This window comes from Anomaloglossus baeobatrachus, chromosome 8 (genome assembly GCF_048569485.1).
Source record: "Anomaloglossus baeobatrachus isolate aAnoBae1 chromosome 8, aAnoBae1.hap1, whole genome shotgun sequence".
NCBI classification, from domain to species: Eukaryota; Metazoa; Chordata; class Amphibia; order Anura; family Aromobatidae; genus Anomaloglossus; species Anomaloglossus baeobatrachus.
Genome location: NC_134360.1, coordinates 209,547,031 through 209,561,111, shown reverse-complemented (window position 1 = coordinate 209,561,111; position 14,081 = coordinate 209,547,031). Strand labels below are relative to the sequence as shown.

Below are 14,081 nucleotides of genomic sequence, written 5' to 3'. Positions count from 1 at the left end.
GTTGGCGGGCAAGCACATTCGAGTCCAGTCGGACAACGCGACAGCAGTTGCCTACATCAATCACCAGGGCGGGACTCGCAGCCGCCTAGCAATGTTGGAGGTTCAACGTATCCTTCAGTGGACGGAGGACTCCAAGTCCACCATATCCGCAGTTCACATCCCAGGCGTAGAAAACTGGGAGGCAGATTATCTCAGCCGTCAAACCGTGGACAGCGGCGAGTGGGCCCTGCATCCAGCAGTGTTCCGGTCAATCTGCCGCAAGTGGGGCACTCCGGAAGTGGATCTCATGGCATCCCGGCACAACAACAAGGTCCCGGTTTACGTGGCTCGCTCCCACGATCCTCAGGCCTTGGCAGCGGACGCGCTGGTTCAAGATTGGTCCCAGTTCCGTCTGGCCTACGTGTTTCCCCCTCTAGCTCTCTTGCCCAGAGTCCTGCGCAAGATCAGAATGGAGGGCCGTCGGGTCATAATCATTGCTCCATACTGGCCCAGGCGAGCTTGGTACCCAGACCTGCTCAGTCTGTCCGTAGAGGTGCCGTGGCATCTCCCGGATCTCCCAGACCTTCTCTCACAAGGTCCGTTTTTCCGCCAGAATTCTGCGGCTCTCAGATTGACGGCGTGGCTCTTGAGTCCTAGATCCTGACGGCTTCAGGCATTCCTTCCGAGGTCATCTCCACTATGACTCAGGCTCGGAAGTCTTCCTCGGCCAGGATTTACCACAGGACTTGGAGAATTTTCCTGTCCTGGTGTCGCTCTTCCGGCCATGCTCCTTGGCCTTTTTCCTTGCCGACCATCCTGTCCTTTCTACAGTCCGGTCTGCAGCTAGGACTGTCCCTCAATTCCCTCAAGGGACAGGTCTCGGCTCTGTCAGTGTTGTTCCAGCGGCGTCTCGCCCGACTGGCCCAGGTGCGCACCTTCATGCAGGGCGCATCTCACATCATTCCGCCTTATCGGCGGCCTTTGGATCCCTGGGACCTTAATCTGGTCCTCACGGCCTTACAGAAACCCCCCTTTGAGCCTCTTAGGGACGTTTCTTTGTTTCGACTTTCACAGAAAGTGGTCTTTCTAGTGGCCATAACTTCTCTCAGGAGAGTTTCTGATTTGGCTGTGCTCTCTTCGGAGTCACCCTTTTTGTTTTTTCACCAAGACAAGGTGGTTCTCCGTCCGACTCCGGACTTTCTCCCTAAGGTGGTGTCTCCTTTCCACCTTAACCAGGACATTTCATTGCCTTCCCTTTGTCCGGCTCCTGTGCATCGCTTTGAGAAAGTGTTGCATACTCTGGATCTGGTGCGGGCGCTCCGGATCTATGTGTCACGCACCGCTGCTCTTAGGCGGTGCACCTCTCTTTTTGTGCTGACCACAGGTCAGCGCAAGGGTCTCTCGGCTTCTAAACCGACCCTAGCTCGTTGGATTGGGTCGGCCATATCCGATGCCTACCAATGTACTCAGGTGCCTCCCCCGCCGGGGATTAAGGCGCACTCGACCAGAGCTGTCGGTGCCTCTTGGGCTTTCAGGCACCAGGCTACGGCTCAGCAGGTCTGTCAGGCTGCCACTTGGTCTAGTCTGCACACCTTTTCGAAGCACTACCAAGTGCATGCTCATGCTTCGGCAGATGCGAGCTTGGGCAGACGCATCCTTCAGGCGGCTGTCGCCCATTTGTGAAGTTAGGTTTTGCCTACTTCTCAGTTTCTGTTTATTTCCCACCCATGGACTGCTTTGAGACGTCCCATGGTCTGGGTCTCCCATAAGGAACGATGAAGAAAAAGAGAATTTTGTTTACTTACCGTAAATTCTTTTTCTTATAGTTCCGACATGGGAGACCCAGCACCCTCCCTGTTGCCTGTTGGCAGTTCTTGTTCCGTGTGTTTTCACCGGCTGTTGTTGTAGACAGAGGTTCCGGTTATTCCGGGTTTTACTCTATCTCTACTTGTGGGTGGATGTCCTCCTTCAGCTTTTGCACTAAACTGGCTATATTTGGTTATCCAAGGGGTGTATATGCTCGGAGGGAGGAGCTACACTTTTTAGTGTAGTACTTTGTGTGTCCTCCGGAGGCAGAAGCTATACACCCATGGTCTGGGTCTCCCATGTCGGAACTATAAGAAAAAGAATTTACGGTAAGTAAACAAAATTCTCTTTTTTTGGTGTTTTTAAGCGCTTGCAATGAACGCCATTTAAGTATTTTGGTGAAAATCAACAATGTAGGTATCACAACACAGACTGGGTAAGGTCCGGTGTGAGCCAAAACACTGACGCCACAACAAAAAAGGGGTACACCAGGGACTTTAACAATGGAGGGCCCTAGGACTAGTGAGAGGGAAGATGGACACCTCCTCCACTTACCTGCCGCTGTACCCTGCACTCCTAGGCAGTCCCTATACAGGTTCCTTACTTGTTGCCGAGCAAGAATCTGAAGCCTTGAAAAGAACTTACAATAGTGGCTAGATAGTGAATGGGCAGGTGAAGGATGCTAGCCGCACCACTGCACTAGAAGAACACAACAGGGAAAGAAGACAGATGGGGGAAACACATCAACAGACTGCTGCAGTCCGCCCCAAGACTAGAGCCACACCAGCAACTTCAGCAGAGGGATTCAGCAGCTCCTTCCACCTCCTGGCCAAATATCCAAATGGATTTAGAATTACAGGCACCCTCTGCTGGTAGCAGAGGGTATATAAAGGTACTGGGAGTGGTCCCAAACCAGAAACGCCTGAGCTGGTAATTAGCCTGCTTTCTGGCAAGGAATGCTGACATTAACCCTACAACTGCCAAAGAAGAAACATGTTTAATATTGAGAGTCCAGAATGGAATGACCCTCAAGTCCTGTATCAGTCACAAGTCTCATATAGCCGAGAGACGACTGTGACAGTGGGTTTATTTCTGCCATTTGAAAGTTCTTTATAGAAGAGTTTTTGTTTTTTCTTCCATTGATTATTTATCTTTTTTTTTTTCAAAAGGCACGAAAAAGACCATAACATTTTCACCTGTGGACTTTAAACTAATATCTGCTCTCAGGGCAAAAAACAAAAAAAACAAAACCCAAAAAACCTTTAAATAAAAAATACTAAAAAAATGCTGTTCAGTGTCGGCCTTCTGGTCACAGATTTATCGTTCCTAAGGCCACGGTCAAACATTGTGGAATATTTCTGCTTTAGGTTTGATAAAGAAATGACCAGTCCGGTACCAAATCTCACTTGCAGATTTTGTCTTGGATTTGGCCACTGATTTCAGCCTAATCCATTACTGGGCATTGCATAGGGTGAGATCCATGGTGACACGTCGCACCACTATGTGCATGCTGCTGATTTAGATGTTGGCGGTATCCTTTCTTTTTCATTCGCATTTTATAAAAAAAAAATGAAAATCAAATCTTTATTTTTATATAGCGCTAACATATTCCGCAGCGCTTTACATTCATCAGGAACACTGTCCCCATTGGGGCTCACAATCTAAAGTCCCTATCTATATGTCTTTGCAGTGTGGGAGGAAACCGGAGAGCACTGGGAGAACATACAAACTCCTTGCAGATGGTGTCCTTGGTGGGATTTGAACCCAGGACCTCAGAGCTGCAAGACTACAGTGCTAACCACTGAGCCACAATGCTGCCAGTTCTTTATTCCCCGCCCCCCCCAGCCTGTAAATTATATTGTACTGAAAATTGCTGCTGATTTTCAATGTATCAGCACCACAAATATGTAGGAATGCCTGAAAATGTGAATGTACCTTTTTGATACTTGCATGATAGTTCTTGGGAACGCTCACTCGCGATTATCATTTCACGATACTGTAAAAGAGGCTCCTGATGAACAAGCAAAATCATCGTTTGTCGGGTGAAATGATCTTCTGTGGTGCTTGTGTGGTGCCCTGGACAAGCCAGGACGTCACAAGCACTACACCAACACACCCCACACCCCGGTCAGGCACACCGAAGTCAAACAAAAACCCTTGTTGCCTCCCTCCAGGGGCTGATGTCCACACCAGGGGGTGGGCCAGGCGGTTGGTCCCGCCCACCGATGAGTTCACAGTCCTGGAGGCGGGAAAAGGAGTCAGAGAGCAGTTAGGGAAGTGAAGTGGGAGCAGAGCAATCTGACAGCGTCCGGGTGTGTGGCCCGGACGGTACAGCAAGGTTGGCAGACGGTGGTGACCGTCTGCAGGAGAGGCCTATTGGAGCTAGCCGTAAGGACCGTGGACGGGCGGTGGCCCGGCGGTACTGGACCGGTACGCAAAGAGAAGCCAGCACCAACCGGCAGTGCTTACGGACCCCGACAAGGCTAGGAGTCGCCGCTGAAATTGTAAAATCAGTTAGCGAAGGGAACCTCCGGGTTTTCCCAGCAACCAAGTCCCGATAGAAGGCAACAGTCCAACCGAGAGAGGGAAACCGTCACCGCCAAGGCTACAGTTCCCAGGGCCAGAGCCTGCGGGCAAAAAGGGCTCCTTCAGCAACCTTCAAGCTGGGGAGCAGGTTACCGGTGGGAACCCATTGGAACCGTTTACACTACACAGGTGCAGGGAAAGGCAGTCACCATCAACCTGCCAGGAGGAGAAACACCGCAGCCGTCTGTGGGACCTGTCCATCCAGCCGTTTGTTTTACCTGAGACTTTGTGTACATCATTGGCTGAGTGAGTACCACCGTGCCGTGTGGCACAGCGCTGCCCCCGCGACCCTGCACCTCACCAGGCCCCGTAACCTGCCTGCCATCCCTACCCCTCACCGGTCCCTGGGACAACCAAACCCCCTACCCACGGAGGGGAGAAAACAACATCCAAGCTGCTCCCTGTCACCGCTCCCGGGATCCCCGTCCAGAGCAGCGGTGGTGTCACAACTTCACCACAACCGTGGGTGGTGTCACGGACAATAAATCCCCAAAACATCCCCCTTTTCACTCACGGGCGAGGAGCGCCGCTCGAGTCCCCGGGATCCGGCCCACCGCTCGAGCCACCACCGAGCAGCAGCAGCCGGACCCGAGCAGTGGGAGAGCGCAGCGTCCCCTCCTCCGCCCGCGACACTTGCAGTAAAGATTATCGTTTTCAGCAGCACATCATCCTGTGCTGCCGAGTACAACCATAGCCTGTGTGCACGGAGGGATCTATCTCGGTGTGCATCTACCTGTCAGGAGGTTAAATACCCCAAACTGGTAAATATTCACCGCTCTGCAGTCATTTAATGCCGCCGGTTTGTTCGGAGTTGTCACATTGTCCTATAGGCAGACCTGTTAACGTACAAGCAGATAAGGTTCACAGGGTTGTTGACCTCTGTAGTTTGTCTGGTACTCGGCGTCTGTACGGAACAGATGATTTGTTTGCAAACCCAATAACCTTTTGCATTCAGGTTTTTCACTTTCTAAGGGTTTGCTACCAATTCTAAAAAAGCAAAGCAGAAACAACAAATGATCAGCTTTCATGGCACATTTTAGAGAACACTTCCCTCCAACTTGAACAGACGAACCAGATTGGATGAGCACCATAGGCCCAGATTTTTCGCTATCATTCCTGCAACCATATCAATGGCCCTTTTGGACGCAGTTCGCTGCCATCGCTCATTTTGATGACGCCATGTTGGAATTAATTACCCAGACTGATTATTTTATTTATTTTTTTTAAGCATCCTTTTAAGTTCTCAGAACTTTTGGCACAGTTTTTAAACAAATCAGCTTATGAATTAACACTAGAAGTCCCAGAGAGGGGTCATTTAACATTTCTACCTTTTGGAACCCAGAGACTGGTCGAATGACCTGAAGGAGTTTAGCTAACATCCTATAATCACCGTCTTTTGTTCTGTAATTAAGGCCATTACTGTTGCACCACCGGAGGTTTTTGTTTTCTATTGAGTTTAGCCATTTAGTTTCTAGTTAGTTCTATTCAGTTTATTGTATGTCATTTGACCCTCTTTTGGGACTTCAGGGGGGAGCTCGAAATTTTTGAGACTTCTAGTTTTAAAGGGAATCTGTCACCAGGTTTTTCCTTTACAAGCTGAGGCCACCACCACCACCGAGCATTCTAGAATACTGTATACAAGGTGCTGCTGATAAGTCTTTGGCTTTACCCAGAAAGAATCGAGAGAGGAAGATGAAACTTTACATTTATTCCACATACTCTCCACTGATGTCACCACACTTATTACATTGGTATTCCAAGTTCTGTAATCCTAGCAAAAAGATTTTCATTGTGCCACAAACCTGGCATCCGTAGCAGCCATGACATCAGAAATGGTGTGAAATTTGGTACCCTTGAGGTTTTTTTTTTTTTTCAGGTTTGGGAACAGATGATAGTCAGAGGGAGATAAATATGGTGAATAAGGTGGGTGGTCAACCAGCTGGAAGCTCAGCTCTGCCAGTTTTGCCGTGGTTGCCTACAGTCACACTGCACAAGCATTGTCTTGCAGGAACAAGATTCCTTTGGATAGCTTGCTGCACCTTTTGGCCTTCAGAGCTGCCTTCAATTGGTCCAAAAGTTTAGTGTAATATCTTGCATTGATGGTGGAACCCTTTTGAAGGTAATCCACTAGCACTAGCAGCACACCCTCCTTATCCCAGAACACAGACGCCATCACCTTAGCGGCTGAGTTTTGCACCCTGATCTTCTTTGGATGAGGAGAACCACTGTGCCTCCACCCTTTTGACTGCCCCTTGTTTTCAGGGTCATACAAATAAATCCAGGTCTCATCCACAGTGACCAGTTAATCCTGGAAGTTCTTATCAGTCTGGAAGCGCTGATAAATAGACTGGGAGGTTTCCTCCCCCCCCCCCCCCCACCCGCATGCTTCTCTGATCTGTTGTCAAACATTTTGGGACCCACTTTGCAGATAGCTTTTTCATGTCCCAATGTTCATGGATAATGACACAAACACGTTCACGGGAAATCCCCATGATGTCTGCTATTGCTTTAGCTGAAATGTATGAGGTTGTGCACAGCATCGATTGATCTCCGGAACAACAACCACTCATTCGTCCAGGACGTTCCTCATCATTGGTCCTAAAGTGGCCCATTTTAAATTTGGCAACCCAGTTCTTAGCTGTGGAATATGAAGGGCATTGAACCCCAAAGTCTGCAAGAGATCACCATGAATATCCTTTGCGGACTTTCCTTGCAGAAACATGAATTTTATCCCCCCTCTGCTCTCAGTTGCTGTGAATATCGCATTAGACCATTTTGTTTTCCCGCGTGCGTAGAACACTTGCCATAAACAACAAACACAACATTTTGACAACATATATTAGACAAATAAGGCTTTCATGTAATGTACCATTTGTTACCATAGAAACAAAAAAAAATAACAAAGCCAAAGACTTATCAGCAGCTCCTCTTATAAGAGCCTAGGCTGCTCTGTATAACGTAAAAAAAAAACCCCCTTTTTAGTATACTCATGTAGGGTGCCGTCTGGTCCGATGGGCATTGCTGGTCTTGGCCTGGTGCCTCCCCTCTCCTGTGCAGTCGCCGTCCTCCTTCCCAGCCAAGTGTGGATGATGTGTCCTACGTCATTCACACAGTACCCTCCATTGTGCTCCTGCACATGTGCACTTAAATCTGCCCGGCTGAGGTCAGATCAAAGTATTGTAGTGTGCATGCGCGGGCGATCTTTGCCCTTTCCTCTGACCTGGGCATTACAGTAATTTGCTCTGCCCTCAGCAGGGCAGACAGAAGTGCGCTTTCATAAGAGTGCAATGGAGGACTCTGTGTGGATGACGTAGGACTCGTCTTCCACACGGGGTTGAGAAGGATAGAGGAGGCACTGGTCCCGAAAACAGCGACACCCATCGGACCCGACGGCAACTTAAGTGAGTATAATGAAGGTCTTTTTTATGTTATACAGAGCGGCCTGGCCTCTTATATACAGTATTCTAGAATGCTGTATATAAGGGTTCACTGATGAGAGCCGCAGCTTATAAGGGACAAATCAGGTGACCGGTTCCCTTTAACTCGTCCCATATGGGGCATCCAAAGTGTTAATTCCCCATAAGATCACAGATTTAATGATCTTAAAGCCATGGTCAAATATCATGAAAGATTTCTGCTTTGGTTTTGATAAAGAAATGACAAGCAATCTCCTACAAAATCTCCTGAGTTTTTTTGCAGATTTTGTCTTTGATTTGGCAACTGATTTCAGACAAAGGAGAAATTGCTTATAAAGACCGTTAGGCTATGTGTGCACGTTGCGTTTTCTCCCGTGTAAGGCTGTGTGCGCACGTTGCGTTTTTTCATGCGTTTATGCTGCGTTTTGCACTGCAGCGTGAACGCATGCGTCCTGAGTCCCCAGCACAATCTATGAAGATTTTTCAAATTCCATCCGCACGTTGCATTTTAGAACGCAGCGTTTCGGCTGCTGCCAAAACGCTACGTTCTAGAAAGCAACATGTCACTTCTTTTGTGTGTTATGGATGCTTTTCCCTCTCTGTCTATGGCAGAGCAAGCATCCAGAATGCATGAATTCCGCAAAAATTCAGTATGGCACAATGCTTTCAAAACGCAGCTTTTCGGCTGTGTTTTGAAACGCACATGCAGTGATTTAAACGCTGCGGAATAGAACACAACATGCGCACCTACCCTTAACGCTGCGTTTTGAACTGCAGCGTTTCAGTGCCAAATTGCATGCGTTCTGCTTCCCCAGCAAAGTCTATGAGAAGTCCAAAAATTCAATGCTTGTTCAATGTTTTTAAATGCAGCATTTTGGATGCCAAAAATCGCTGCGGGAAAAAAAAGCAGCATGTCACTTCTTTTGTGCGTTGTAGCTGCGTTCTCCACCCAATGAAATAAATGATGTTGGTCAAAACACAACCAAAATGCACTTGGACTGCATTTTTGTTGCGTTCCGCATGCTTTTTTGACATACAAAACGCAGGTCTTTCAGTATCTCTCTGCCTGTCGATGTTGGTCAATCTCTCTGTCTGTCGGTCGCTCTGTCTGTCTCTCTCTCTCTGTTCGTCGGTCGGTCTCTCCCTGTCTCTCATACTCACCGATAACGGGTGCGGCGCTGCATGGCTGTCACACTGCTCTGGCGGCTTTTTCTCTTTTGAAAATGTTGGTCGCTCATTATTCCATCTCGTATTCCCTGCTTCCCCCGCTCACCGGCGCCTATGATTGGTTGCAGTCAGACACACCCTCACGCTGAGTGACAGCTGTCTCACTGCAACCAATCACAGCCGCCGGTGGGCGGGTCTGTATCATGCAGCAAAATAAATAATTAAAAAAAAACCCGACATGCGGTCCCCCCCCAATTTTGATACCAGCCAGGGTAAAACTACATGGCTGAAGGCTGGTGTTCTCAGGATGGGGAGCTCCACGTTATGGGGAGCCCCCCAGCCTAACAATTTCAGCCAGCAGCCGCCCCGGAATTGCCGCATCCATTAGATGCGACAGTCCCGGGATGCTACCTGACTCAACCCGAAATGCCCTGGTGCGTTGGCAATCGGGGTAATAAGGAGTTATTGGCAGCAGTCCATATCTGCCACTAAGTCCTAGGTTAATCATGGCAGGTGTCTCCCCGAGATACCTTCCATGAATAACGTGTAAGTTAAAGAAAATAAACACATACACCTGAAAAAATCCTTTTTTTGGAATAAAAGACAAAAAAACACCCTCTTTCACCACTTTTATTAATCCCCAAACACCCATCCAGGTCCGGCATAATCCACATGACGTTCCAGGAAGCTCTCAACTGCTACATGAAGCTGACAGTGAGTGGCCACAGACCACGACCGCTCTGTCAGCTTGACGCAGCCACTGAAGTGAGCCGCGCGATCAGCAATGACGTCACTCAGGTTACTCGCGGCCACCGCTGGATCCTCCTACTGCGACACCAAGTCGCCCGAGTGACTTAAGTGAGCTGCGCGATCAGCGATGACGTCACTCAGGCTAACCGTGGCCACCGCTGGATCCTCCTACTGCGACAGCAAGTCGCCTGAGTGACTGAAGTGAGCTGCGCGATCAGCGATGTCGTCACAGGTTAGTTGCGGTCTCTGGTGGAGGACTCCAGCTGGCCCCGGGTAACCTGAGTGATGGCACCGCTGATCGAGCTGCTTATTTCAGTCACTCAAGGGATTTGCGGTCACCGGTGAGTCGATCACGGGTTACCACTAATAAGGACGCAACACACAGACAGCCGCGGGATGACAATGAAGTCAGGTGATGTTCATCAGAGTTCATTCTCATCGCGCGACGGTCTGTGTCTGCTGTCAGCGGGTATGTAACACAGCTGAATTGCCAGGGGAACGCACTGCAAAAAAATGCATGCAAAATGCATGCATTTTGAATGCATTTTTTTTGACAATCGCAGTCTTTACAGTTGTCCAGTCTGCCAGAGAGTGCGTTCTTTTTCGCACTGCACAGAACGTAACGTGCGCACATACCCTTAGATCCAATTAAAATGTGAAATGAGCTTGGTCCTGTGATGTGGTCACCTGACAGATCTTTATAAATTCAGTACAATATTTTCTGCATTATCCGTTACCATTCACATCACTGCCTACATCATAAGCAGCAAGGACAGTGACGTTTTCTATGTATATAGTGTTGTGGATAGTTATTATGATGCTTTATACTGTAAGTATTGTCCATGGTTGGAAGATGATAGATCTGTGGAGCTCTTTGTGAACTGTCACAGCCACAAACTCATAATAAAGGGGTCACATTTTTGGGGCATATAACATAATTTCTCGGAAATGGCTTTTTTTAGCTGTCCTGTGGGTCTGTGTGTTGGCTTCGCTTGCACAGCTTCACTCTTATGACTCCACTTTATTCTCTCTGTTCCAATCTCTGATCCGGTCAAACCTCCTTGCAGGGGAACCGGCGCGATCAATTTGTTAGCCCTGCCGCCCCTGATCTCCTCCTCACCCCAATTATATTCTGTTCATTTCCTGTTCAGCATCGTACTGTAAAAAAAAAAGGGGGGGAATGCTTTCAAACATGTTATCTCTTTTTTTTCTTTAATATGTGCACGTGTTACCATGAATCTGCACATTTGCCAGTTCAAGCATTCACATAACAGGGTTTTCAGTAATGGAATTTGCATTGTCATTTTTTTTCTTCGACCCTTTGAACCCTCATTTTTGACCTCTTTTTAGGATTAGTTCTCATAGGCTCATTCTGCGAAGACTGTTAATGTGATCACTCCTCTTCACTTTCTGAACGTCTCGTGTGCTCCTGCAAATAAGAACTGAAATAGATCTGATCTTATGAAGTGTTGGGTCGCCAAAGGGTCTACTCTTGGGGATTCTATGTGTCCTGGATCTTTTCTATTTATCCTGTGTTCTTGGGTATCCGAGCCTCAGAGCAACGTGCTAAATCTGTTTGTAATATTTGCATATATAATGCTCCGTGCATATTTTTCTCTCAGGGGTTCCAATATTTTCGACAGCTAGAAAAGCGCAGTCTAAGTTTTTATATATATATATAATGTGTGTGTGTGTTGTTATATAATTTTATATTCTATTATATTGAGAGGACCATAGCCACAAAGTAGCACGTACACCAGCTAAAATATAAATATGGTAAGCAACATGTTCCCTTGAAAGGCGTCCATATGTCTTAGACGGAGTGTATATATATATAGATTAAAATATAATATATATATATATATATATATATATATATATATATATATATATATATATATATATATATTATATACACACATATATATATATATATAATAAATATGCGTATATATATATATATATATATATATATATATATATATATATATAATATATTTTAATCTATATATATATATATACACTCCGTCTAAGACATATGGACTCCTTTCAAGGGAACATGTTGCTTACCATATTTATATTTTAGCTGGTGTACGTGCTACTTTGTGGCTATGGTCCTCTCAATATAATAGAATATAAAATTATATAACAACACACACACACACATATATATATATATATATATATATATATATATATATATATATATATATATATATATATATATATATATATATATATATATATATATATGTGTGTGTGTTGTTATATAATTTTATATTCTATTATATTGAGAGGACCATAGCCACAAAGTAGCACGTACACCAGCTAAAATATAAATATGGTAAGCAACATGTTCCCTTGAAAGGAGTCCATATGTCTTAGACGGAGTTCCGGAACTGTTAGCAAAAAGGTTTTACAAACACAACTTATTTGACTGTTTTGAAAATATTGATTTTTGCAGGATCCACTTTTTTTTTTTTTTTTTTTAACCATTGGAGTCTATGGAAAACTTGATTTGTGTACTGAATATAATGGACGTCAATGGGAAACGCAAGCATTTTTCAGGTCAATCTGCCAGAAAAATGCTTCAGTTCTCCATTGACTTCCATTATACTGGGTACATGAGTTGACCGCTTCCGAGCGTCCGACTGCTTGTTAAGTGTCAGAGCACAGTAGAACTCGCCCTTCACCAATAGGAGCAATTATACTGAAATTGGTAACAAAAGGAGTTAATTTTGTTTAAAAAAAAACAATCATAGACAATCTGTTTAAAAACACATTTTTCATTTTAATTTACAGCCTTTTATATTTCTCTCCTTCTCTTTACAGATGTTTTGGCATGCTGCTCAGTCCAGGCAAAAATGTCAAAAATAGTGACATGCATCTTCTAGATATGGTAATTATAGTTTGTTTGTTTTTTTTTGTTTTTTTTTATTGGAAATATTATTGCTGGGATGCAAACAATGTATCCTTTTTTTTAAAAACAAATATGTATTGTGCAAGTTTGGATTGAAACTGTTTGTCTAAAACATCAAAGTTAGTGATTTAATAACTTTTTTTCAATCCCCTTTGGGGATGATTGAAAACAATATACCGTATTTCTCGGACTATAAGGCGCACATAAAAGCCTATGATTTTCTCAGAAATCGAAAGTGCGCCTTTATAGTCCGGTGCGCCTTGTATATGAATACAACCGAGCATTATGCCTCCTGTTAAGAGACATGCTTACTCACCTAAACCGGTCGCTCCAGTGCTGGTTGATCAGATGGGCCGCGCTGTTCTCCGGGACCGGCGCCTCCTCTTTCGGCCATCTTGCACTTCTGTTTTCTGAAGCCTGTGTGTATGACGCGTCCACGTCATACACACTCATTGGCACGGAGGTCCTGCGCAGGCGCACTACAATACCATACTTTGATCTGCCCTGAGCAGGGCAGATCAAAGTGCGCCTGCGCAGGACCTCAGTGCCGGCGAGTGTGTATGACGAGGACGCATCATGCACACAGGCTTCAGAAGACAGAGGAGTAAGATGGCCGAAAGAGGAGGCGCCGGTCCTGGAGAACTGCGCCGCCCATCTGGCCATCCAGCACCGGAGCGACCGGTTTAGGTGAGTAAAGTGTTTTTTATGTTCTACAGTGCGGCCTGCGTTCATATATACAGCATGTTAGAATGCTATACATAAGAGCAGCGTCAGACTGGCTACCGGAGGAATCTCCAGTAATGCCAGGCCTGGTTTCAGGTACCTGCAGTGCACTCCGGAGCTCTCACCTGAGCTCCGGAGTGCAGCTTAGACTGCACCGCGAGCGCTGAGTGATTGATTCCCCGGCGATAGCGGCTCAGTTCATGACAGCTGCAGATATCCCTGGCTGATCTCTGGTGCTCTCACCTGAACTCCAGATTGCACCGCGGCATTTTCGCAGCTGTCATGAACTAAATGCGCTGCGGCTTATAATCCGGTGCGCTTTTTATATGAACCTAGGCGCCTTAGCAGTGTCTCATTGCTAATGCGCCTTATAATCCGGTGCGCCTTATAGTCCGAAAAATACGGTATGTTTCCCCTATACATGACTGTCAGTGGAACTTTTTGGGAGGGGACATTTTTTTTTTTATATTTATTTTTAGAAACCAAGCTACTTTTTTTCATGGGATGTTTGGTGTTGTAGCCTGTACCCCAACTTTAAAAGCAGGTCATCCCCAATTAAAACACAGGCCTTCAATATTCTGAGTCTTGAAAACCCCTTAAAGAGGTTGTCCAGACTTCTGATATTGATGATCTTATGATATTGATGATGTATCTTCGGTTTTCAGCACTCCCACTATCAGTGGTTTGTAGCTGTGACTGAGCCCCGATGTAAACAGTGAGTGGAGCTGAACAGC

General features: G+C 46.2%; 1 protein-coding gene across 4 annotated transcripts in view; it reads left to right on the top strand.

The window, feature by feature from the left end:
• RABGAP1L (RAB GTPase activating protein 1 like) overlaps positions 1–14,081 on the top strand; it is a 426,173-nt gene that overhangs the window by 84,456 nt on the left and 327,636 nt on the right. For all 4 annotated transcript variants that reach the window (XM_075320137.1, XM_075320138.1, XM_075320140.1 and 1 more), the window contains one exon: positions 12,537–12,603. In XM_075320137.1, the coding sequence (XP_075176252.1) occupies positions 12,537–12,603 (67 nt within the window). The remainder of the gene's footprint in view (positions 1–12,536; positions 12,604–14,081) is intronic.